General features: G+C 46.9%; 2 protein-coding genes across 2 annotated transcripts; both read right to left on the bottom strand.

Annotated features, from left to right (window-relative positions):
• Window positions 1–1,836: 1,836 nt before the first annotated feature.
• LOC104038275 (olfactory receptor 51Q1-like) lies at window positions 1,837–11,900 on the bottom strand. The gene is given in 5 exon segments (XM_075725466.1): window positions 1,837–2,063; window positions 2,066–2,492; window positions 2,494–2,692; window positions 2,694–2,840; window positions 11,839–11,900. Coding segments are annotated over 5 exon segments (1,062 nt in total).
• A 3,831-nt stretch (window positions 11,901–15,731) lies between these two features.
• On the bottom strand, window positions 15,732–17,450 carry LOC104038274 (olfactory receptor 51Q1-like). Its single transcript, XM_075725425.1, is given in 3 exon segments — window positions 15,732–16,006; window positions 16,009–16,653; window positions 17,444–17,450. Coding segments are annotated over 3 exon segments (927 nt in total).
• Between the last annotated feature and the right edge of the window lie 6,188 nt (window positions 17,451–23,638).

Here is a 23,638-nt window from a genome sequence, read left to right as displayed (position 1 = left end):
TAACCTACTGGCGGAGAATAAACAAAGGCAGACAGTTCTCCAACAAAATGTGTGTGGAGTCAGCCCCTCATCCAGACCCTCACAGATGTGCCCCCGCATAATGCCACAGACATCAGGGAGTCTGCCCGCTTCAGGGGACCCACCATAACACCATCCCAATTCCCAGCTGGATTAATGAGTATGCACAGCTTTCCAAAAAACCCTCTTTTATTAGGTTACAAGTCCAAGATAAATTTGTGCTGTTACATGCTTCGGGTACAGGATGCTGGATGCACCCAGTGCTTGTTCCTCAGACTGGAAGCATGTTTACTCTTAAGGACATTATAAGTTTCAACTATAAAAACTTGTTTGCCATTTTAACATTCTATCCTTGACAATCAACTTGTTTGCCATTTTAACATTCTATCCTTGACAATCAAGACTGGTAACTGCTTCAGTACAATCTTTCTCATATATCTGCCACTGTTGGGCATTCTCAGAGGCACTTAATCTCTCAAGTGACTGATTTTTTTTTTTTTTTTGCTTAAAGTATACAAAGGCATTAGACATGTCATTAAAACAATTTAAAAGCAGGAACACGTGTGCCTTATAGATTTTACTAGATAAGGCAGTCTTTGGAGAGTCAGCCACCCCAAGTCTGCTGCACAATATTTCTTCCTGCTAAAGGGCATATCAGACACGTGGAGGCAGGAGCGATGGATGGTGCACCCTTTACATAGGGAGAGTGAGTGCACATCTGCACGGCTTTATAACATGGCCACCATAGCCTCATGATTTGAGAGTATTTACGGTGTACCATTAAAGCAAGCCATTTAGCAACCACTCTGTTTGGAAGTGTTGGGCAGATGCTGACAAGGTGATACCAAAGTGCCTGATCCACTCACCCAGGTATTCTCCATCAGCCCAGGAAAGCAGACTGCCTCCCCCAGACCTCCTGAGCACAGGAACGGCTTTGACTCTCATGGCATGGTTTTTGGGTTTTGGCTCTGCTCCAGATATAGAGGTCAAGTGCAGGGTGGCCCAGCTGTTGCCCTGGACAGCCCCAAACGTATCACTTGCATGCCTTATTATCTCTTTTACCATTTCTTGATCCTCCTTTTCACTGCCTTTGACCTTTCCTTTCTCCACGTCAATCTGCTCCCAGGTAAATAAGCTGCCTCTCATTATTTTTTGCTCCATTGGCCCCAGTTCTGCCACATCACTGTCCAAATTTGATATTTCTGATAACATTACCTAAGTCATCCTGACCTTATGTGGTATTACTGATGAGGTTACCTAGGTACTGCTTGCCTGGTAAGACTATACTCCCTAAGGTAGACTTGAGCATCCATGAAAAACAAGTGGGCAAATGTTCATCCAAGACTGTTGCAATCACCCACATTTAGGTAGGATACAAAGGAATTTAAGACTTGTGCTTTATTTGGTTCCTGATGGCTTCATAGCTGGTGATCGAATGGCTTATTACTTGGTGAATGCGAACAATGTGACGAGTCACATAGGTTTAATCACATGTTGAGTTATTTTCTAGACTGCAATTTAATTCTTCATTACAGTACTCATTAGAAATACTTGAGCAAGATATGTTACAACCTCAGTGGCCAAGAGAAAAAAAATCTTGCATATTTGATTTTTTCTGGAGCATGAACTCCTTCAGTAGGCAGTGGAAATACAACACACCTCACAGAACAGAGAAAATTCTGTGATAAATCACAGAATAAAGGAGCATGAACAATGATTTAAATTAAGTTGAGTATCAATTGCTTCTATCTTCACCCAGAAGTATACACTTAATTAGTAACTATGGTGTACACAGTATAATGAGTTCATCCCACTAGTTTATGGTGGGCAGTTAGCAAAAGTACTTGATGTGCTGTGGTGCCATGGGGAGAAGCTCTTTCTTGGCATGAGGACCTTGCGGATGACCCCACGGATCTGTTTGTTTTTTATGCTGTAGATGATGGGGTTCAGCATGGCAGGAACCAGCAGGTAGATGTTGGCCAGGAGGACGTGAATGAGAGGGGAAGCATGCTTGCTGAAATGGTGAACCATGGGCAAGCCAGTCGTGGGATGTACAGGATCAGGATTGCCAGGATATGGGACCGGCAGTTGTTCAGAGCCTTGAGATGGTCCCTCTGGGATGCGATGCTTGCAATTGTCTTACAAATCATAATATATGACAAAATAATGAGCAATGCGTCTAGTACCACTATGAGGATGACCACAGCTAACCTGTACGTGTTATCGAATGTGATGTCTGCACATACCAGCTCGATCAGGTCCTGATGCAGGCAGTAGGTGTGAGAGATCACATGGGACTGGCAGAAGGGCCACCTTCTCGGCAAGAAGAGTGATGGCAGCACTCCTAAGGGACTTCTGCAGAGAACAGCCAGCCCAATCTTGGCTACCCTGGCACTGGTGAGGATGGAGGAGTATCTCAGCAGGTAGCAGATGGCCGCATAATGATCAAAGGCCATGGCCAGAAGTACTGAGGACTTCCATGAAGGAGAACGAATGAACAAAATAAAGCTGAGCAAAATGGGCATCAAAACTGATTTCCCTGTAGTTGACCCAGAATACACTCATCACAGTTGACGTTGTAGACAGAGAGAAACCCAAACTGGTGATGGCTAGCATGGATAAGAATGGGTACATGGGCTCATGGAGGCTCGGATCAGTCCCAATGACAAAGAGGATTCCCCACAAGGGATGCAATGTAAATGCAAGTGAAAGGGATGGAGAGCCAGATGTGGGAAACCTCCAGCCCCAGGATGCCTGTCAGGATGAACGTGTAACAGGAGGAGTTGGAGCTGTTGACAAGCACATGATGGACCAGGGAGCATCTACAATGAAATATAAAAAACCTCAAAAAATAAGTGTACTGCCCACCAAACCAGAAAACAGACATATGCACTTATATATGCAGATGATACAAATGTCATAAATTACATAAATTACTGTTCATAGCAGTGGTTAATGAATGTGCTGCTGATTATTTTTCCCTTTTCATTGATGACTATAGGATAAAATATTCATGAATGAGAGAAAAATTTAGACAAAAGCATCACGGAGCTTTGAAATTTATCAGCTACCTCAATACGTTACAAGTTCCAAACAGCAATGTTTGGTTTTAAATACTACTGGTTTAAAGCCATAAATCATAATCAGATCACACATGTCCATCCAGCAGTGAGTTAGACTTTTACACCCCCCGTGATCCAGATTTTCTCTTGGGAAGGTGGATTACAGTACTGGGGAAGTTTTAATATTTTTCATGGTAAATATAACTTGTTATCCAATAAAACCTCTAATTGTTCATCCAACAGATAAGAATTGAATACTGTCTTGAAAAAAATTGAAATATAAATTTAATGCAAATTTCACTTCAGGTATCAGCAGAGAGAAAGAGCTTTCAGAGAAAGAGAGCTGCAGGACTAAATCTTGTGGCAATGCGGAGTCCCCCATGTTCCACATGCGGAAGAGCCTGGACAAGACAGCCGGTGCTTGTGTGTGAGACAGGGAGCTGGAGACGCAATGCCTGCTGCTACATCTCTCCTGAATGGAAACCCTTGAATCCCTGCACGACAACAGAATCACTGCTGCAAATGAGAGATCTTTCCAGGGAAATGAAGGTCCAGAAACTTCAGGAAGAGCGTTGACAATGAACATTATATAAGATCAAACCTCGCAGCGTTATATAGAATAGGCTTTTTCCGTTGGAAGAGAGCTACAACGATCATCTAGTCCGTATCAAAGGAGAGAGTTTTCTTCTTATTCTCTGGGGAAACAAGTCTCTTACTGAAGGACTTATTTAGTTTAGACTACGTGATTGGCAAAAGAAAAGCTGAATTGATCTAAAAATTGTCCACCAGTCAGCACGTGGTTGGCAGTGATGACTCCTCAGTATAACCCACAAGCACAACGTGACCCAGTAACTGGAAACTGAAGTTACACAGAAATTGGATGAAATGAGACACTGATAGTTTACAAATCTGAAAATAAAAAAGGACAGATGACTAATTCTTCATCTTTTGGAACCGTAAAGCTAAGAACAGAGATTCTTCTGAGATGTATGCTTTGCCGGAAGCCCATACGATGGGCTTGATGAGTAAATTAGTTATGAAATTCTTCTGGAAGTGTGATGCAGGATGTCAGAACAAATCATCACAGTGATCCTTTCTAGACCTAGGATTTTCTAACTCTCCTGTAACTAGGAAAAAACCCCACATGAATTAACATATTAATTAGAACAGAGAGAAGGGATTAAACATTGTTTCCTTACTTTGCCCTTGAGTACCATACAGAAAAACTTCTAAGCATTGAGATCAGGCTCTGCAAGTGCCATCTGAGGTATGAAACTTCATGGCAACATTCCTGCCCTTTGCATTTTGGAAACTTAACAGCTTCTGCTACAGCTGAGGCTCAGTTTTGGCTGTGGTGAGAAAGCCCAAGCCAGACTCACCGAGTCCACAAACAGCTGCTTATGAGGTCTCTGAAACCTTGAATAAAGGGACTCGGGGGAACAGCCAAACAACAGGGAATCAGTCAAACCTGCCTTCAGTTCACAAGCATTGGGGATCAAGTGCCCCCTGTGCAAGGAGCCGTACATACACACGCTAGAGAAACCTCCTTCTCTGCATTGCACTCATGCAACACAAGGTAGCGTTGGGTCTAAACAAGAAATATCTCTTGAGCCCTGGCTTTGCCTGTGCATGCACGGACAGATTGCTGCAGTCCGCTGGGCGATGCCAAGCAGCAGGCTCACAACCTGCTGGGGGTCAGGAGCTGAAGCCTCCAGTGGGCAGAGCTAGTCCCGTCTGCTCTTGGCTTTGCATGGCATTCCAAGTTCATTCATGCGTTGGGGCCAGATGAGACTGGTGTGTTTGTCTGCTCCGATCACCTGCAAGTCAGCTGCATGCCAGCTGCACAAGTGGCATTGTTGCACACAAATGTGTTACGTGGCTCCTCTTTGCTGCCAAGCAGAGATGTGCTGCGGTGCGGGTAGCAGTAATGCAGGCACCCTTAATCTGTTCCCCCATTTTGTGGCTTACCCACTCTGCAGCATCTGTCCATTGCTCATTTGAAAGAAGCCCATGCCCATGCTGGTTTTACATGGCGGGAGTTGGACCCTCCAAGGACAGCAGTCACCCCACGTTCGTGCATGCAGTGACCCAGCACTCGGTCCCAGCTCTGCTGGAGGAGGTATTTTGGGCAAAATGTCTGCAAAATGCACTGTGAAATGTCATCCATATCCTGGCTGGTCCTCTCACAGGCTGTCACAAGCTTGCACATGGATCCTGCTTTTTTTTCCTCTTATTACAAAGATTCTTCCTCTAATGTATTCACAGCGGGAGAATGTGTCAGATTTGCAATGGGATGGATAAGAAATGAAACGTTCTTTTCTGTGGCCCCACAGTCCCCACCACCTTGCTTGCTCTTTCTTCCTCCTGTGTCAAGGTCTCTTTGCTGAAGCTCTGGTTATGGGAAGAGATTTTCTTATAATAGCTCGAATGACCAAAATGGGGTACCCCTTTCTTGAATGAAGTCTGCACAGCGTGCTGCATGCTGAACGGAGACCCATTCCACCCTGCACAACTCAGGGTTCCCAGCATCTGAAAGGATGCAAGATTATCTATGCTGTCCTCTCTTTCTTTATAGTGTTAGCTCTAATAAATAACATTTTAAATGATGCTTCACAGGGTCTGAGTGCCTTTCTGGCACTGGGATCACCACAGATGAGCAGCCCCTGGTGCAAAACTCCTCCCTGCAAGGTGCAGCGGCAAGGAGGCTGTTTCGCCGTGGTTGTCCAGGGTGAGACGACAGCAAAGGACTCCCACCTTTCAAACTCCATGGACTCTCCTAGCCCGATGTCCTGTCTCCTTGCCACATACTCAGTGATGGACCCCCTCCAGGCTCCAGGCAGCTTCTCTCTCACTGTCCTTAGGTTGGGGTGGGAGGTGGTGTGGTTGCAGAATGGTCTGCTGCTCCTCGGGCAGGTGAACAGCCCCCTGGGGAAGCTCTGTGCCTGCTGGGGAGAGCTCAAAGGTCTGGCCAGCCGATGCTGCGACCTGGGCAGTGTTCAGGAAAGGAGTAAGTGCATGGCAAGCACAGAGGGATCATTTCTCTGCTAACCTCTATTGATCTGAGGCTCTGGCACTTCCTGAACCAAGAGCACTGTTTTGTGTTGAATATTCCTTAATGGATTTTTTTTTTTTTTTCCTTCCTGTAGATTTGTCTTACTGCTCGGTTGAACCCCTGCAGGCTTTTGGTGTTTGCAGTTCACTCTGACAAAATCCTCCAAAGCTTAATCCTGTTGAGTGAAAAACAACTCCTGTAATTGGTTTTAAATTTGCCACCTGCTATTTTATTTAATCTGTCTTAGTTCTTGTATTAAAAGAGACAGCAAGCAATTACACCTGAATGTCCTCTTCAAGTCACTCAGGTTTTTACAGAGCCCTTCCCTGCCCCTTCAGTCATCTCTCTTCCAGACTGGAGAGTCCTGGTTCACCCAGCTCTTCCTTGCATGGAAATTATTTTAGGCCTTTGGTTGTTTTTGTTGCCTCTTCCCAAAATCCTTCTAGTCTCCACACGGGTAAGTGGAAGGTGAGAGCATCTGCTTCATTGAGGTTGTCAGATCCAGACCTTTGCAGCTCAAAGGGAAGAGTAAATAACAGGGAAAGACACAAAACACACAGAGGAACAAACCTGATAGATAATGGAGATAATAGCAAAGACCAAAACTCTTCAGCCACTAGCCGACAGGCCATTAAGAAACTCCAAGCTCAGCTTTGGAGAGGGTCAGCCTGGCTTTTGTAGCTGATAAGAAGTGGGAAATGATGGATGAAAGGATTTGGGATATCTGAGGGTCTTATGGGACCATGCAAAACTGATAAAGGAACCCTCAGGAGAAGGGTCAAAGGTGGGAAAGGGGCTTTGGGGAGGACAGGGGTGGGCGCAAATCAAAGGGATGGGGTACAGAGGGTCTGGCTGCAGCAGCACAGAGGTCAAACACCAGAGCAGACTGCAGGATCCGGCCCCGTCTTTCGGTGGTGGTGAGCAGCAGCAGTCCGACAGCAGCGGTTGCAGCTCGGTGGCACCCGAGACCCATTCAGCAGGTGACCAGCACCCATAGGTGTCTGTGACTCCCTGCTGCGGGCAGTAAAGTCTGTTGAAGGCTACATAGCACCATGGAAAGCGAGCCGTGGGTCAGAGCGAGGGTCCTGCGAGCTCACAGTTTTCTGTCCGAGCGTGCTGAGAGGATATGCTGTTTCATGTACACCGTTCCCTCCATGCTGCTGGTCTCCAGTCCTGCTTTGGGCACGATGTTCCTCAGCCTGTTCACATTTTCCTGGACAAGCTGTGTGTGCAGCTGCCACCTGCACTTACCCCCCACCATTTCTGGGAGGAAAACGAATCAGATCTGGGAGAAATCACTGAGAATACTTAAAATGCTGCTCCTTAGCATACTGTTAACATACCCTTTACATACTACTTCTGAAATATTTCCTTCACTGTCATTGTTAAAAGCCACACGTCAGCCCTGGGCCCCCATCCAAAGACACTTGCAATATTGTTTTTCAGTGGACCTTGGCTTACAGTCCTATAGGGAAACAGGTGGAAACTACATTTGGTATATACCAGAAACCTTTCTAGACCGGTCATTACACCATATGCTCTCTCTGACCACTAACATACACTGTATTGAACCGAGCAGCTTGTTTTAATCCAAATCATCTTCCAAAAAGATTTTCAGTCAAATGCTAAAAAACCTCAAAAGCTGGAGAATTCAGCATGTTCCTAATGCCCCCACTAACTTCTTCCAGTGGTTAAATATCACCACTGCAGAACGTGCACCTGCTTATGTGGACTCTGAAGAAAACTGCTTTTTGACCTCCACCCTGGGACTCTTTCATTGTGCTGGAAATGGGGGGAAAGCAAACTCACCCAGCGAAATCCTGCCCTGGTGAGGTCGCTTTTGAACTCTGCAGAGAAGGTAGCGAGCTGTTGTGCCAATCTCTGCAGCACGGGTGTAGATACAGAGTTAAATTAGTGTGGCTGCTAGGATTTGGGAGTCGCAGCGATGCGAACGAGAGAAGCGTTTGGGTTTAGTGTGATGCATTGCATGAAAAAAAACATCTTGTCCGTTGTGCAGAGGAATGAGTGAACCTTATGACTGAAAAAAATCAAATTCCCATTCCCCTGAGCCCTCTCATCCTTGGTTTGTTTGTCTGCCTTCCTGAGAGCAACTTCTGCACAGCTCAGATGGAAGAAATCAGACAGCTTGGGTACCATGGCAAGTCTAGGCTTGACAAAACCTAGCTCACCGGAGCTGACTGCCTGAGTGCTCCCAGCTTCTCGGGGGACACTCTCTGCCTGCAGTGAACTCCGTGCTGTCACAAAATGCCAAATGCTAGCTGGACGGCTGTTCGGCCATGCCTGTGCTAAGCTGCAGTGGCAGCTGCGTCGGTGTTGTAAACCCACCTGCAGACCTCCCTCCTCGCGGGGCACATGTCCCGTGTCACTGAAGTCCTGTGCGCACGCTTGCACGACATCTGTGCCACGGCACGGAGCTCGCGTCTGCTCGCGTTGTGCCCTGTGAGCGGCCATGCAGATCTTCTCTTCATTTCCCCAGGCTGCCCTCAGCACCGGGTACGCAGCAGGAGGCTGAGGAGTGGCTGGATGCTGGAGGAGGTGCTGAGTCTCCTCGGGGTCCCTGTATCTGTAAATACACCTGCAGATTACAGAAACCAACCTGTGGTGCCCAAGAATTGCCCTGGGTGCCTAAGCTGCAGCTGGAGGAGATCTAGTGGAGATCCACACAGGCATTAGTGCCTGGACAGCAGCTCAGCTCCCCAGATGCCGGGGATTTTGGCTGAGCTGAGGTGTTTTCCAGGCTGCACACACAGTCTCGGCTGGACCTGAGTGCATGTGCAGGCATGGACATGCAGACACAGCATCTTCAAGCTGAAGGAGCAGAGGTAGACAGGGTGGCTTTGAGGCGTCCAGTGGTCAGAATGGGCCTCTGCTGGGCACCTCTTTGAGCATTTGAAGCACAGCGAGCAGGTGAGATGCCAGGGAGGTCTGTGCCTGCTGCAGCAATGGGGAAGTTTGGGACCTGGATGTCTCAGTCCGGAGTTGCTCTTTTGGGTAGTTGTTACGCTTAGGATCTTTTTCACCTTAAACTGTTACCATCTCACCAAGACAGGAAGGATATTAGCAACGTATATGCATTCTTTAGCGCAGAGGACATCTCTCTATTAAAAATAAAGCATCAGCCACATCACTCTTCTGGCATGGGGCTAACTGCCTCCTTTATGGTTATGGGGGAGGAATAAGCATTGCTGAGGGATTGTTTGTCCCATCCTAAGATGCACAGCGCAGACCAGGTAAGCTCCTGGCAGTGTCTGACTCTCCACTGGATAAGGAAGGTGACTGTATGCAACTAGGTGGACATCTTTTAGAGGCTTATGGCATCGGGGCCTGGACAAGTCAGTTTTTTCCCCAAATCTTTGTTTCCATTTTGTGCTCTGATTGTTATTTCTAGCATAATTTATTGAGAGGAAAATGAGAGTACAGCACCTGCAACACTGTGATGCAGAAGCCTCACAAGCTGGCTCTTTCATCCCAAGCACAGTTAGTAGACGTTGGTGGATCTATGCACCACGAATGTGTTTGCTCCTGGTTTCAGCCTGTTTGTTCAAATCAGTGACTTTTACAATCTGCCCAAGGTGCATTCAGCTGTGACTGGATAAGTGTTCCCCAGTGTAATCCGGAAGAGCCACTCTAAAAAGCAGAAGCTGGGAAGTGGAGCACAGTGGAGTGGGACTTTCAGTGTCCAGGACTAGGGAAACCTCCAGGAAAATCCCAGATGGCACCTGGCACAAGAGAAAAAAAAAAACAACCCAAAAATCTCAAAACCAGGACACATACACATTGTTCCCAGGCTTTTCTTTTTAACCACATTCCCATTTTGGAAATCAAGACATTCTCTTTTGCTGGGCTGGAATTCATCCCTCAAGGTGGTTCTGTGACCCAAACTGAACTGGGTAGTCGCAGCACATATCGCTCCTCCTGGAGCAATGAATGCCAGTTGTTTTGCATATGGGATACTAAGATTTGGGGCATATTCAATAACCTGAGTGCTTGGTGTAATTTGCTCTGACAGCCAGACTGGGGGCTGCTAGTGCTAGCTGACAGAACCAAGGGAGAAGTCTCCCTGCTATGTGTTACACCTGTCAAGAAACGGGCAGCGCTGCAGCAAACCGATCTGATGAGAAAATAGAAGAGATATTGGATAGTAAGATCATGTCTGAGAGAGTGGGGTGAGTTTTCTGAAGCACTTCCTTGGCTATAGAAAACCTGCTTTTGACCACTTTCAAATTCAATGCTTAACTGCTCTTTTTGCCCTTCCTTCCAGGTGCAATGACATATCCAGCTGAAGGATTATCTGTGTCCAAGTGGTCAGCATGATGTGGGATCTTATTATCCAACTTATCTCATAATTACCCCAAATTCTGGGAAAGAAATCCTTACAGGGCCCCAGCAACGTTTATTGCTGACCTCTGCAATGCCCCTGACACTGATCAGATCAAGGTGACTCACCCATTAGAAAAGGATAACTTCCACATCAGTAATTATTTAATCTTCATTCATCAGAAGGACACAGTTTTGCTGTTGGGAGCAATGGATTCAGTATTAGAAAATGGTTATGCATAATTTTTTGAAAAGCTGATTGCTTTACTGCTGGGCCATTTTTACCTCCAGCAAACAACCACCATCAATGACGCATTTTTCTGAAAAATGTGGTTTTATCAGATGCTAGCTGGCTGACCCTGCCTTTTGTTTCAGAAGAGAGATAATTTCTTTTATTAGCCCAAAGGATGTAGTTGGAAGATGAAGCCTGCAGAAGAGGCTTCTTTTTATAAAATGTGCTGACGTAAATAACAGCCTCTGATCACACTTAGCTACTAGCCCTCTCGGCTTTATCATTTGTGCTTTTAGGGGTCCTCATGGCTTCACACAGAGAGGGGTCAGAAGGGTCTGCATGGGGGTTTCTGATGGGAAACTCTGTGTGCATCCAGTAATAACACACACTATTACTGTAATAACATTTCTGCTCAAAGTCAGTCAGGTCCTCAGACTGAGCCTGGATGAGAGACTAATGGGGCGCAAAGTCTGGCTTAAATCCAGGATGTTCAAAAAAATCCGAACGAATACACCTTTGTGTTTAATAGCTGAGAAATCCAATCTGCCTACGCAATTTGCTGATGAAAATACAGGAAGGGCAAGAGTGATGGTGGGTCTCTACCAAGACCCGAGTATTTGTTGTTACTGAGATAATACCAAGGAGTTCAAACCCCCATATCACTGCTTAGTGAAGATCAACATATCACCAGGCAGAAGATGCTATGCTGTATGTACATAAGGAATATCAAAATACACATGGAACAAATGAGATGCACAGGACAGTGGTAGAAAATATACATCTAATGTGAAATTTTCAATGGAAACATGAAAAGTAGGAATAGAAGGAACCTCAAGAGATCTTGTAGTCCATCTGTCACCCTAAAAGACAACAGCTTACCCAAACCAATGCAGAAGGGTATTTAGTAAATCTGTTCTAACATTCCTGGATGGCACCTCCATACCTCTCCAAAAAATCTCCTGCGTGAAAGGAGTCCTCATGCTTCATATTCTGTGGACTTCCAATTATTTTGTTGCTCTCCTTTTGCTGACAGGTCTTTGTGTTCCTTCACAGAAGGTGCCCCACCTGTGGGTTTGGTGCTGAGAAGAACAGGAATGTTACTCCGTGTGTCCTGGGTACAACACTCCTACTCATACTTTCTGACATAGTCTTCACTTTTGGGTTTGATTTTCTTGTTTATTTTAGCAAACCGTGACATTGTTGACTCATGTTTGCCTTGTCATCTCTGGTACTTCCCAAAGCTTTGCTGTAGAGGTGCTGCCTACTCTATTTCTATTTTGAAAAAATAATATAGAAACCCGTGTAGATTAATATTATTGCCAGACTAACCAGTTTGATATTAGTGTTTACTGACATAAATCCTCCCATTCCTACCAGCCCAATGATGTGAATTGCATTTCTAGTTTGACATCCATAGTGTCAGGACAGTTCTGAATTTCAGCCTTCTCCCTGTTGTACTTTCAGTCCTTCTGCCTTGTTCTCACTGATGAATTAATAAGCAGTATCCCTATCCAATCACCAGAAGGATGCTGGAGTTACACCAAAAATTTTAAAGAGTCAGGCAGAATAATAAAGAAGACATCGGTCTGGTACATGCATATGGAATACACTGAATAAAGGCCAGATCTTTTAAGCAAAATCAGATCCATGTACCCAAAATGACGTGACAACGACTACATTCAGACCCAAAGAAACCTCTATTTTCTTAAAAGCTCATTAATGAAAAAAGTGAGTAATTGCAAAAAGAAGATAGCTTCCTTCAAATCCCTGTTTGCTTCATCTTTGACAATGAATAATTGATAACTTTTCTTTGAAAAAGTCTTTTTTCCAATGAGTTTTGCCTTCACTTTGTAGTAGTTTCATTTAGATCATTCTCCCCTTTCTTGTTTCTGAATCTGTTACATGAAATGTGTCAAAAGCATAATTACAGTCAAGGCAGATTTAATTTTCTGTTTCCTCCCTGTCAGCGAGGCATGTTACACCGTCTAAAGGAAAAATTAGATTGCTTTGTCACAATTTGTTCCTAAGAAATTCACGGTCACTGCTACTTATTTCCTTGATATGCCATGTGTGCTCCATAAACATTTGGTTTGTCTGTTTCAGTATTTTTCAGGAAATAAATGGTAATCTGACTGGTTTCTAATTCCCTATTGCTTCTTTACCCTTTTCCACCTTTCTGAAGTCAGGCCCTAGGGTTACCTTCTTCCAGCCTGGTTTTCTTTCTCATTTATCTTCTGTTCATTGTTAAAGATATCTGCCAGCAACCTTTGGACTGCTTCTGCCCCTCCCGAAGCACTCTAAGGGGAACGTCATCCTGCCCTGACACTGCCCTTGTAATTTAAACCCATCTGTTTTCTTAACTTTTTCACTTTTTTTTCCCTGTTTCCCCTGATTTCTTGCTTTGCTGCTGATGTTAGACTATTTCAGGGAAAAATAATTTATAATTAAAAAGAAAAAAGTCATGCATGTTCATATCATTCATCATTCAATACGCTTCCCTAGCATTTGAATAACAGAGCAATTCTTACATTAATCTATGTGTCTAACTAAATGCAAATTGCTTTTTGCCTTCCCATTCCTTTCTGTGTTTGCTTTATACGCTCTTGCTCTTTCTTTCTGTAAATCATTACTAGTTTGACCAACCTCAAATGCTCATGTTTTTTTTCTCATGCTAGGAATCACTGCAAAGGTGGTGATTTATGCATGACGATTTTCAGAGACCTTCTTGCTTATTCATTCTACTGATGGGGTCTGGAAAAAAAAAAAAAAAAAGAGTTCTTTTTATCTCACCTTTAATGAACTGCATAGCTTCCCAAAAAATATTCTCCTAGACATTTTCCTCATGAGATATGGCTATCTCAGTTTTACCAAGTCTGCTTTGCTGAAGTCTAGTGCTTTCAACTACAAAAAACAAACAATCAAACAAAAAAAGCAAATAAACCCCCTACAGAGTAAAGATCTTTAAAAAGTTGTAGTTCTGTTTAGTGGCACTGCTTCTTTACTTGAAATAATTACTGTGTACACGACGGGAAATTTAATATTCCTGTACACGCCTGTAGAGTTCTTGTTTGGGCAAAGCCATAAACCTGGACAAAAGTCGAATATCACAGGGGAGTGAGAGAGATTTTGGGACAGGGCTGAGACCAAACAGTTTCTCTTCATCTTGCTACCAAATTCTCCCTCTCTACTTGCAGCTGCCCACCGCCAGCTCCCCATCCCCTGCTGCTCCGGCACGCTGCAGTCCTGGCTGCCACCGCGGCTCTGCTCCTGGTGATCCTTGCGGGACACAGCCTGCCCGAGACTGTGCATCATCCCCTCCACGCTGCCGGTCTCATCCTCAGCTCTGACAACATCCCCAAAGCATTGCTCATCCAACGACCTGGGTCACAGCAGTCTTTTGCAGACCAGCTGCCTTCTCCTTGTCAAGCCATCAGTTTGGGCACAATGTTCTTCAGCCTGCTCACATTTTCCTGGACAACCTGTGTGTGCAGCTTCCACCTGCACTAAACCCCAGCATTTCTGGGATGGAAACCAATCAGATCTGGGAGAAATTGCTGAAAATACTCAACCCTTAGAATCTGTTGTCCTGCAAGGTCTCCAGCGATCACCCCATCCTTTCAGAAAGCGGCACAAACCAAAGCACTACCTCCAACATGGCCAGATTCACTGACCTTCTCCTTCCACACCCCAGAAAATCACCTGCAGAGCCAGGTTTTTCCAGCTCTGCTCCAGCCCGGGGCACTTTGGCTCTTCCACGCGGATGGAAAAGCAGCAGCTCATCTGCAGTTGGAGGCGCGAGGGATGTCGCGTGCTGCACTGCTCCCGCCGCACCGCACCACTGCAGGAGGATGCCCGGGGGGCACCGGCAGTGCTACCCCCCCCGGGACACCCACCCACACTGCTCAGACTGCTGCAGACATGCTCGCTGCCCTTACATCTTCCTCTCGCCTGCAGCAAACCTTTCTTTGACATCTCCGCTGCACTGCCATTTCCCTGAATATCTTGACATTTCTGAAGGAGTCAGCGTGCAAAAGCAGCCCCCGTTTTCCCGACTCCCACGTCCACCTCATCCCAATGCTCGCTTGCTGCCTGGCTGCCCTCCTGAGACACAGTCTTACTGCCTGGAATGGGGATTTTTTTTTTTTCTTTTCATCTGAGCTCACTGTCAAAACACTGCCCAGCTTGAGCCTGGCTGCTGGCTCAGGGATTTTCCAGGCTGGGATTTTCACAGCCTGTTTGGTGGCTGTGTTCAGGGTGCCCCAATGCAGCGGACCAGGGTGGACCCACACTGACAGCATGGATTGCTCAGACCTGTTTCTACAGACAGCAGCTCAGGGACCCCACTACAGTGGGTCTCTCTGGAAGCTGTTCCCAACCCTTGGTCTCTCCTATACCCATCTCCCATCTCCCAGACCCCTGGTCCCTCTGATCCAGACCTCAGACCCCAAAACCCAGACCCCTCACCCTCTATGCTCCCTGCTTTGGCCAGAAGTTCACTGGTGGATTGCACACAGCCGCAAACACACACATTCCTTTAATAATCCCTTAATAATTCCTGCTGCCAGCCCTTCCACTAAACATCCCATGACAAATCCTCTACAGTTCCATAATTCTCTTTTTCAATCCTCAAATTGTCCTGCAGGTATCCCTCAAAAGTCCTATATCCATTTAGGCTATAATCCAGGAATTTGCTTAGTGTCCCGGAGAGAGTTTCTTCTGATGAATTGCTCTAGTTTCCAAACAGGGACAATGGCTGAACCATCACCTTTGATGGTCTTAGGAGCAGTAGATGTAGAGGAATGAGCCTGGCTGGTTTTCCCCACCTTGTCACTGCCTCTCTGATCTCTGTCTGGCCTTTGTGGTCACTTGAGCAGTCGTTGTCAGCTGTCCTTGCACGTGGACTCAGTGAGCAGAGCCCCTAATGAATCACAGGGCATCATTAACATGGGAATCATTTTCACCCAGAGGATGCGCAGTGGGAAGTTGTGCGCATTTAAGGTGCTGACTTGGCCCATGGCACACAGGCACGTCATACCAGGTCTCGTCCCACAGCTGTGACCTGTCCCTGCCTCGTGCAGGGATACCCGGGCAAGGGGACCATGAGGATGCCCCTGTGGTTCTGTTTAGTTTTTATGCTGTAGATGATGGGGTTCAGCACGGGAAAGACCGGCAGGTGGATGTTGGCCATGAAGACATGAATGATAGGGCAAGCATGCTGGCCATACTGGGGAACCATGGACAAGCCAACCATGGGGATGTACAGGATCAGGACTGCCAGGATACAGGACAGGCAGTTGTTCAAAGCTTGAGATGTTCCCTCTGGGACGTGATGCTCAGAATGGCCCTAGCAATCAATATATATGACACAAAGATGAGGATGAGGACTAACGTCAGAAAGACACTGGCTAAAGTGAAGCCATACCAGTTACTGAACGTGAAGTCTGCACACACCAGCTTGATCAGGTCCTGATGCAGACAGTAGGTGTGGGAGAGCGCGCGGGACTGGCAGAATGGCAATCCTTTTAATACCACAAATGAGGGGACAGTCAGTAAGGCACATGTGCACAGGGCAGCCTGCCTGATCCTGCCTATCCTGGCACTGGTGAGGATGGAGGAGTATATCTGCAGGTAGCAGATGGCCATGTAACAATCAAAGACCATGGTCAGAAGCACTGAGGACTCCAAGAATGAGGACGAATGAGTTAAAAAAGACTGAGCAAAGCAAATATCAAGACTAACCTGCCTGGCATCAAAAAAGAATACACTCATCACAGCTGGTGTTGTAGACAGAGACAAAGCCAAACTGGTGGTAGCCAGCATGGAGAGGAATTGGTACATGGGCTCATGGAGGCTCGGATCAGTCCTGGTAACAAACAGGATTGTGATGTTTCCCCAGAAGTGGCACAATACAAATGAAAGTGAAGAGAGCCAGATGCTGACAGTTTCCAGCCCTCAGATGCCCGAAGGATAAATGTGACTGGTGTGGACGGTGGACTTCTTGAGAGACATGGTGTACCAGAGATTGCCTGCAGTGAAAAAGAAAAATCAAAGAAATCAAAGTAGTAAGTCTGAGACGACATAGCAAACACATGTAAACATGACAGTTGTGAAGCCAAAGCTGAAAGAACACAGATGTCAAACAGGGACATGGAGCAGACGCCACAAACTTCAGGTCCTGGAGAGCCCAGCAGATGGGTGTACAGTTATCTTAAGGTAAGGTCATATACAGAAGACATCTATAAAGCAGGTCATTTTGGGGTTCTCTTTCTCTGCATCACACGAGCTGCAGCATTGTAATGTAGTTTTCAGGGAGAGTATGCTGCTTATAAAAATAGTTCTGCGCATACTAGAAGAGGAGATTGGAAAATTGTACCTGTGTCATATCACTATTTTACAAAAACCGTAGTTCAGTGATTGGCACTGAAGAGCTCTTGCAGTTTTCTTGCTCTAAGCGTTTAGACAAAGACTGTGATCTGGGCAGTAGGTCTACAGTTGGGTGAGAGAAGTTCCCTTTTACACATTCGTCCAGTGGCACGGAGCAGCCCTTGGAGACCCCGGGGAGCACTGGCAGCACCCGCAGAGCTTCCTACCAGTAGAGCTGACCCTTCCTTCACCCCCCCTGCTTTGGCCAGCACCGGCTGCAGAGCCAGGCAGAGCAACAGGCATCTCTGTGCCCACTGCCCAGGGTGCTGGATAAGGTCCTTTGGCAGAGGGCTCATTGGAGAGTTATTTTCCCCGTACCATGCATCCAGGGCTATGAGAAGAGGGCTCCTTTGGTCAGAGGCCAGCCCCTCCAGCAACCTCTCTGATCAGGAGCCCTACAGACAAATGCCCACATGTAAAGCTGGTGGCATTCCCGGTGTCCAAGATGCCCTTGCAGTGGAAAGGGCACTGCCAGCCAGCTGGCATGCAAGTGCTTACCCGCGGGTTGATGCTCAGGACTGGAAGCCTCTGCTGTGCTGGGGCTCCTCATTTATAGGTCTGCAGGGTCTTGCTGTGCGCTGGGCTCCTCCAAGCCTTGTTCTGCCTCTACTCCCCAGCTCGAGCATCTGGCTTCTCTATGAAACATGCAGAAAGCTTTGTGTGCCCCAAAGCACGGCTTTCTTCTATGAACAGAGGTTGGACTAGACGATCATTGTAGGTCCCTTCCAACTGAAATATTCTATTCTATATTAGGAGAACAAAAAGAGATGTTATGAATTTGTAGCAGACCATCATAGCTAGAGCTACAGCAGTATATTGTCAACTCTACGGGTTACCTTCTCTGTTGGCTGGGGAGCAAAAGGAGTCAAACATCTCCCACTGGCTGATGTGCCCCCTCTTCTTTTCAGCTCTTGCAGTTAGCTCCTGAGACCCAGGAACCACATCCAATGCAGAGTCCTCCTTCCAGGTGATCTTGGCTTGTATGTAACCACAGGGGGGACCTCTCAGGCTGCAGCAATCAGTTACTTACATGCATCCAAAACTCCATAAAAAAGAGAAAAAAACCCAACCGTGCCAGCCAGCTTGGAAGCACCCTGTGACACAGCAAGAGCAGACGGAAAATTGGGGTGATGCTGCTATGCTCTTGGACTGAAGGGAGTCTGGGCTCCTTGTGCCCTGGACCAAGGCACTGGAAATCACAGGCAATTTACCCTACTCAGTATAAGAAATGATGGTCCAAGAAGAGCTGTGTGGAAAAGTGGAGATTCCCAGCCTGAATATGCAGCAGCAGCAACAGGTTGTGACTGGAGCATGAAGTTTGACAGATTGAGCCTTGAATTCCAGAGCTAATTCTTAGCTGTTTCAGGAGCACACTTCCAGAGTCCCTGTCTGAACAGAGGGTGACTTCTCTGTAAGCAAAGGCATTTTGGTCAGGACTGGAAATCTGTCTCCAAGACCAGGTCCCCCTCCAAGAAGATGAGGGGGCACATTGCAAGCTTGAGTTGCCAATACCCCACAGGCTTGGCTATAATCATGCAGAGCAGGCAGGTACCTGAACCCCCTGCAGATGTACAGTCTCCACCTCTCTGACAATGGGAACACCACTGCCAATGACAGCAATTAGCACAAGCGTCCGAAGTGGGGAGAAGCTCCTCCAGGAGTTTGCTCACACAGCCTGTCGACGGTGAGAACGCCAAAAGACAGAACAGCAGGATCCAGAGTGAAGGTGCAGTAGGAAGTGCTCCTTCTTCTAGCCTGATGCTTTCACCATGCAGCTCAGACCATCCCAAAGATCTGCCAGACAAGCAGGGTTTGGAAAGAGAGGAGAGAATCTCTTCCAGCCTCCCTCACCGGTCTGCCAGCACACGGCTGCTTATAATTGCTCTGTGAAAGCCCTGTGGGCAGCCCTGCGTTCCTGTGCCAGCCCTTGGGAATGGGCCAGCCAGGTCATAAACAACAGGCAAGCCAGCAGCAGCCTGCCCGGCCCCTCTTGAGACTCTGCTGCCAACAGCCTGCAGATTGCTGGGTCCACAGAGAGGGGACACAGAGCAGGCAACAGCTCATGAGGCTGCATGGGACACAGGGAGGGCTCCTGCATGTGCTTTCAGGATGGCAGAGCCAGGTCTCCAAGCAATGGTCTGGCTTGGCATGAGCCCAGCCGGGAGCTTGCATCGCCCTCGTTAGCAGCTTCGTGCTGAGCAGAGGGACATGCCGCTACCGCCCTGCGAATGCTGCGGTTCAGCAGCCACGGGGCCAGCGTGCTCCTGCCACCTCCCCATGCACCTGCAATCCGTGCAACTCATCCTTGCATGGCCCAGACAGACTGGGGAGCTGGCAAAGGAGAGGGCGTGAAAATGGGCTTTTAAATATATTTTTAAAAGGCAATGACTTGTGAAGAGCCTGAATAGGTTTTACTGAAACAGGTGTCAATGCTGGAAAAACATCAGAGATATTGTTAAAAAAGTGTTAATGTGTTAAATATCGCACTCCAAGGCACTGTGGCTTGAGTGGGACGTTGGAGCACAGGCCCCCAGGCCTCCCTTCCCAACCTACATGATTCTTTGATTTTATGATCCTGGTGCCCTGCTCCTGCGAGGAAGGAGGGTCCCTGCTGGAGGGGCTGGCAGGGAACTGCTGGTGAAGGCTTTGCTGCCTGAGCAGACCTGGAGGTATTTACAAGCTCTTCCAAGGAGTTGCTGAAGGGCTGTGGAGTAGGAAGGAGATGCAAGTCCCAGTCCTCTCTGCAGTGTGATTAAGGAGACCCACACCACAGCTGAACCCCTTCCTGACCCCAGTGAGCCCAACCCACACAGTAACATTGCTCAGGATGTTTGCAGAGGGTTTTGGAATTGGTCAGCCCAGCATGCCCATGGTATCCAGCGTGATCCAAATTCACACGTGGTGGCAAAGGAAACATCACCCAGATCTTCCCCTAATTCGTCTTGGTCCTTGAGGATACAGAAAGAAAGCGAATGTTATTCAATGCATGGAGGGGCACCATGTCCCACGTGAAGGGCACCCACCAAGCATACAGCGTGGGACAGAGCCAGAGGAAACCTGGTGGCTGTGAAACTAAAGAAGCAGCCAAACTATTCCATGCACCATTTCACGATAAAGACAGTGAGGCAATGTTGGGCCAGTCTGATGTTTCGAGATATCATGAGCAGTACGAGGTTAGTGCTTCCCCATTGCAGACTCAGCAGTCAGTGTTCAGCATGTAGAGGAAAGGAGCGTATCGAGACTTGGAGATGGAGGTGGTGACTGTTGCAATAGTGAAGGAGCTCAACCTTTGTAAGTTGGGTGGTTTTGCTATTTGTAAAATTCTCTTCAGTTCTCTCCATTTCTGGCCTTCAGGAGATTTTCTTTAAAAACTGTATAATTTGAATAATGAGTGAACAGTGATATTTAGCATGCTAGGACTAATGCATGAATGATTGAAGTCATAAAGTCTATCACAAGAAACAATCAAATACAGAGACTAGCACAGGTGAAATGTTTGACCTTTTAGCTCAACTCAGGGCTGAGCAGGTGAACTTAGACTGTAATAAGAGATGGACAGCTGGTCTAATCAGCCTCTTCACATATGCCTTTTTCTAGAAAAACTTCATAAACCAAAACCTTTCCGTAGTACACAATGAATGATCCCAGCTCAAGTAATAACATTAATTTGTTGCCTCTGCTCACCAGACACAACAAATCACTATAGCCCAACCATGATAACTCAAGAAGTCACCATCCAAAATATCCCCAGTGCAAGGAAATGCTAAAGCAATGACAGAGACAAGCTGCCTCTAGCCTGGAGTCACCTCATCCCCTCAACTCCTCCCTCAGTCAGATGTTGCTGTATCTGTCTCAGGCAGAGCTGCCTCAGAGGCAGATCCTATGGATCTGTTTAGGTAGATGATGGGGTTCAGCATGGGGAGGACCAGCAGGTAGATGTTGGCCATGAAGACATGAATGAGAGGGGAAGCATGCTTGCCATGCTGGTGAATGATGGACAAGACAACCAGGATCAGGACTGCCAGGATACAGGACAGGCAGTTGTTCAAATCTTTGAGATGCTCCCTCTGGGATGTGGTGCTCAGAATGGCCCTAGCAATATATGGCATGAAAATGAGGATGAGGTCAAAAGTCAGAAAGAGAACAGCTACAGCAAAGCCACACCAGTTACCGAATGCAGTGTCTATAAACAGCAGCTTGATCAGGCACCGATGCAGACGGTACTGATAACCTTAATCCCAGAAGTGGAAGAGTGCTTGATGAGACACCTGGACCAGTCCAGGACACCAGCCTTATCCTGCCTATCCCAGCACTGGTGAGCATGGCAGAGTATCTCAGCAGGTAGTAGATGGCCACATAACAATCAAAGGTCATGGCTGGAAGCACAGAGGACTCCATGAAGGCGGAAGAATGAATTAAACACGATTGAGCAAACCAAGTATCAAAACTACCATGCCTAGCATCAAAACACAAACCCCTCGTTACTGTTGGTATTTTAGAGACAAACCCAAACTGGTGATGCTGACACAGATAGGAATTGATACAGGGGCTCACAGAGGCTTAAGTCAGTCCTGGTGACAGTGCTATGCAGCTCCCCACAAGTGACAGAAGATAAGCAGAAGAAAATGGGATAGAGAGCAACCTGCAACCATCTTCCATCCCAGCAATGGAGTCAGGATGAACACTGAGGGTTTGCAAGCCACTGCTGTTCCATAATGTCATACTGTAACGTGGATGCCCTGCAGTACGTCACCACAGAGTATTTTAAATGAAGATCCCCTCTCTCTACCTCACAGAAAGAATTCAAGGGTGTAGCCTAGCCTGGGAACCAAGAACGATTATGCTGCTGTTGGCAATCTTAGCAATGTGATCCTCTTCCAGCAAGAATCAAGGGACAGAGGGAAAGAGGAACTAACTGTAGCTGCAAACCAGTTTGCCCAGATCTCATACAGTAGTTTGCAATAGGCAAAACTATCCTACCATTGCCAAGCATGGGAACAGTACCAACAGGACCAGTGACGTGTCCAGGGAGCAAGTGTCTACAACTAGAAGTTCCTCATAAAGAAGAGGTGCTGGCTGCAGTATCGCTTGCAGCTAATCCCAAAGCAGCTTTCAAAGGATAAAACTATGAGTGGTTAGAAACAGTGAGGTCAGATCTTCCTCCAGGGACAGGCCTGCGGGCAGGGTTTTCACGCTGGTGTGGGACAGGAGGACTTCACACCAGCCCTGAAGGGGATCCCAATATGCTTCCGAGAGACAAGAACCTGAGCGTTATCTAGACACAGTGGCAGAGCTGACCAGAACCTGCATAGACAACAAGCCTGTGGACAGTTGGAGCTACCCAAATGGGATTTTCCTTAAACTCAAGCAGCCTTGCCTTTAGAGTTGTTTTATTTTTGTGTTGTATGGAGATCACTGTCACAGGAATCAGCTCCAGGTGCTTCCTCTTCTCCAGCCCCAGCTGGGTCAGGCAGGGCAAACCCATACCCCACGCATGGGCTAGAAGACATTGTCGACTTTAAGCTGGGGTCAGTCCTAGGATAGCTTCAGCTTTTGCAGACAAAGCATTGACATTAGAGAGGGAAAGAAAAAAGTACTTCTGTATTTCATATAAAGGCAAGGAATAAGTAACCAGCCAGAATAGAAGCTGTATCATTAGGAGCATTTTAAAAATCCAATAAACCAGAGAAACTTCTGGGAATAGCTGCTTTGATCTAAAAACTCCTTAAAGTATTTGAAGTACTATAAAGCCCTGCAGACTGGACAGCTGTGGACTTTGCCTAACCTGAGCAGCCCTGTGCATTTCCCCATTGCGTGCCCCTGTGCCATTCCTTTCAAAAGTTGCTAAAGTTTTGCTAGAGGTTTGTTTTCACTTCCTGAGGAAGAAAAAAAAAAAAAAAAAAAAGCAGCACAGCAGTGAGCCTTTGCACAGTCACAGACTAAATGAACTTAATGGACTTTTTAGAGGGATGGCCCATAGACGAAGGCAATGATATCTGTGTGTATATATCAAGACAGTGAAAGTGGTGGTGATGAATTAGAACACATTGGAAAGGGGAGGCCCTGTGCATGACGCAGATGGTATAGAATAAAGGGTGGATACTGTCCTGGTTTCAGCTGGGATAGAGTTAATTTTCTTCCTAGCAGCTGGCATAGTGCTGTGTTTTGGATTTAGTAGGAGAATGTTGATAGCACCAACTAAACCATCACTGTGTTAAGTGCTGCTCATGCCAGTCAAGGACTTTTCAGCTTCCCATGCTCTGCCAGGTGCACAAGAACCTGGGAGGGGGCACAGCCAGAACAGTTACTGTTTTACTTTATTTCAATGATTAAACTGTTCTTATCTCAACCCAGGAGTGTTTCTCACTCTTACTCCTCCGATTCCCTCCCCATCCCACGGGGGCCGGGGGAGCGAGTGAGCGGCTGCGTGGTGCTGAGCTGCTGGCTGGGGCTAAACCACAGCACACGTACAGTCTCTGGACAGCTGCAGGACAAGGACAGTTCTGCTAAGGT

Source organism: Pelecanus crispus, chromosome 1 (assembly GCF_030463565.1).
Source record: "Pelecanus crispus isolate bPelCri1 chromosome 1, bPelCri1.pri, whole genome shotgun sequence".
NCBI lineage: Eukaryota > Metazoa > Chordata > Aves > Pelecaniformes > Pelecanidae > Pelecanus > Pelecanus crispus.
Note: the sequence above shows the minus strand (reverse complement) of the source record. Positions and strands in the feature narration are given on the sequence as shown.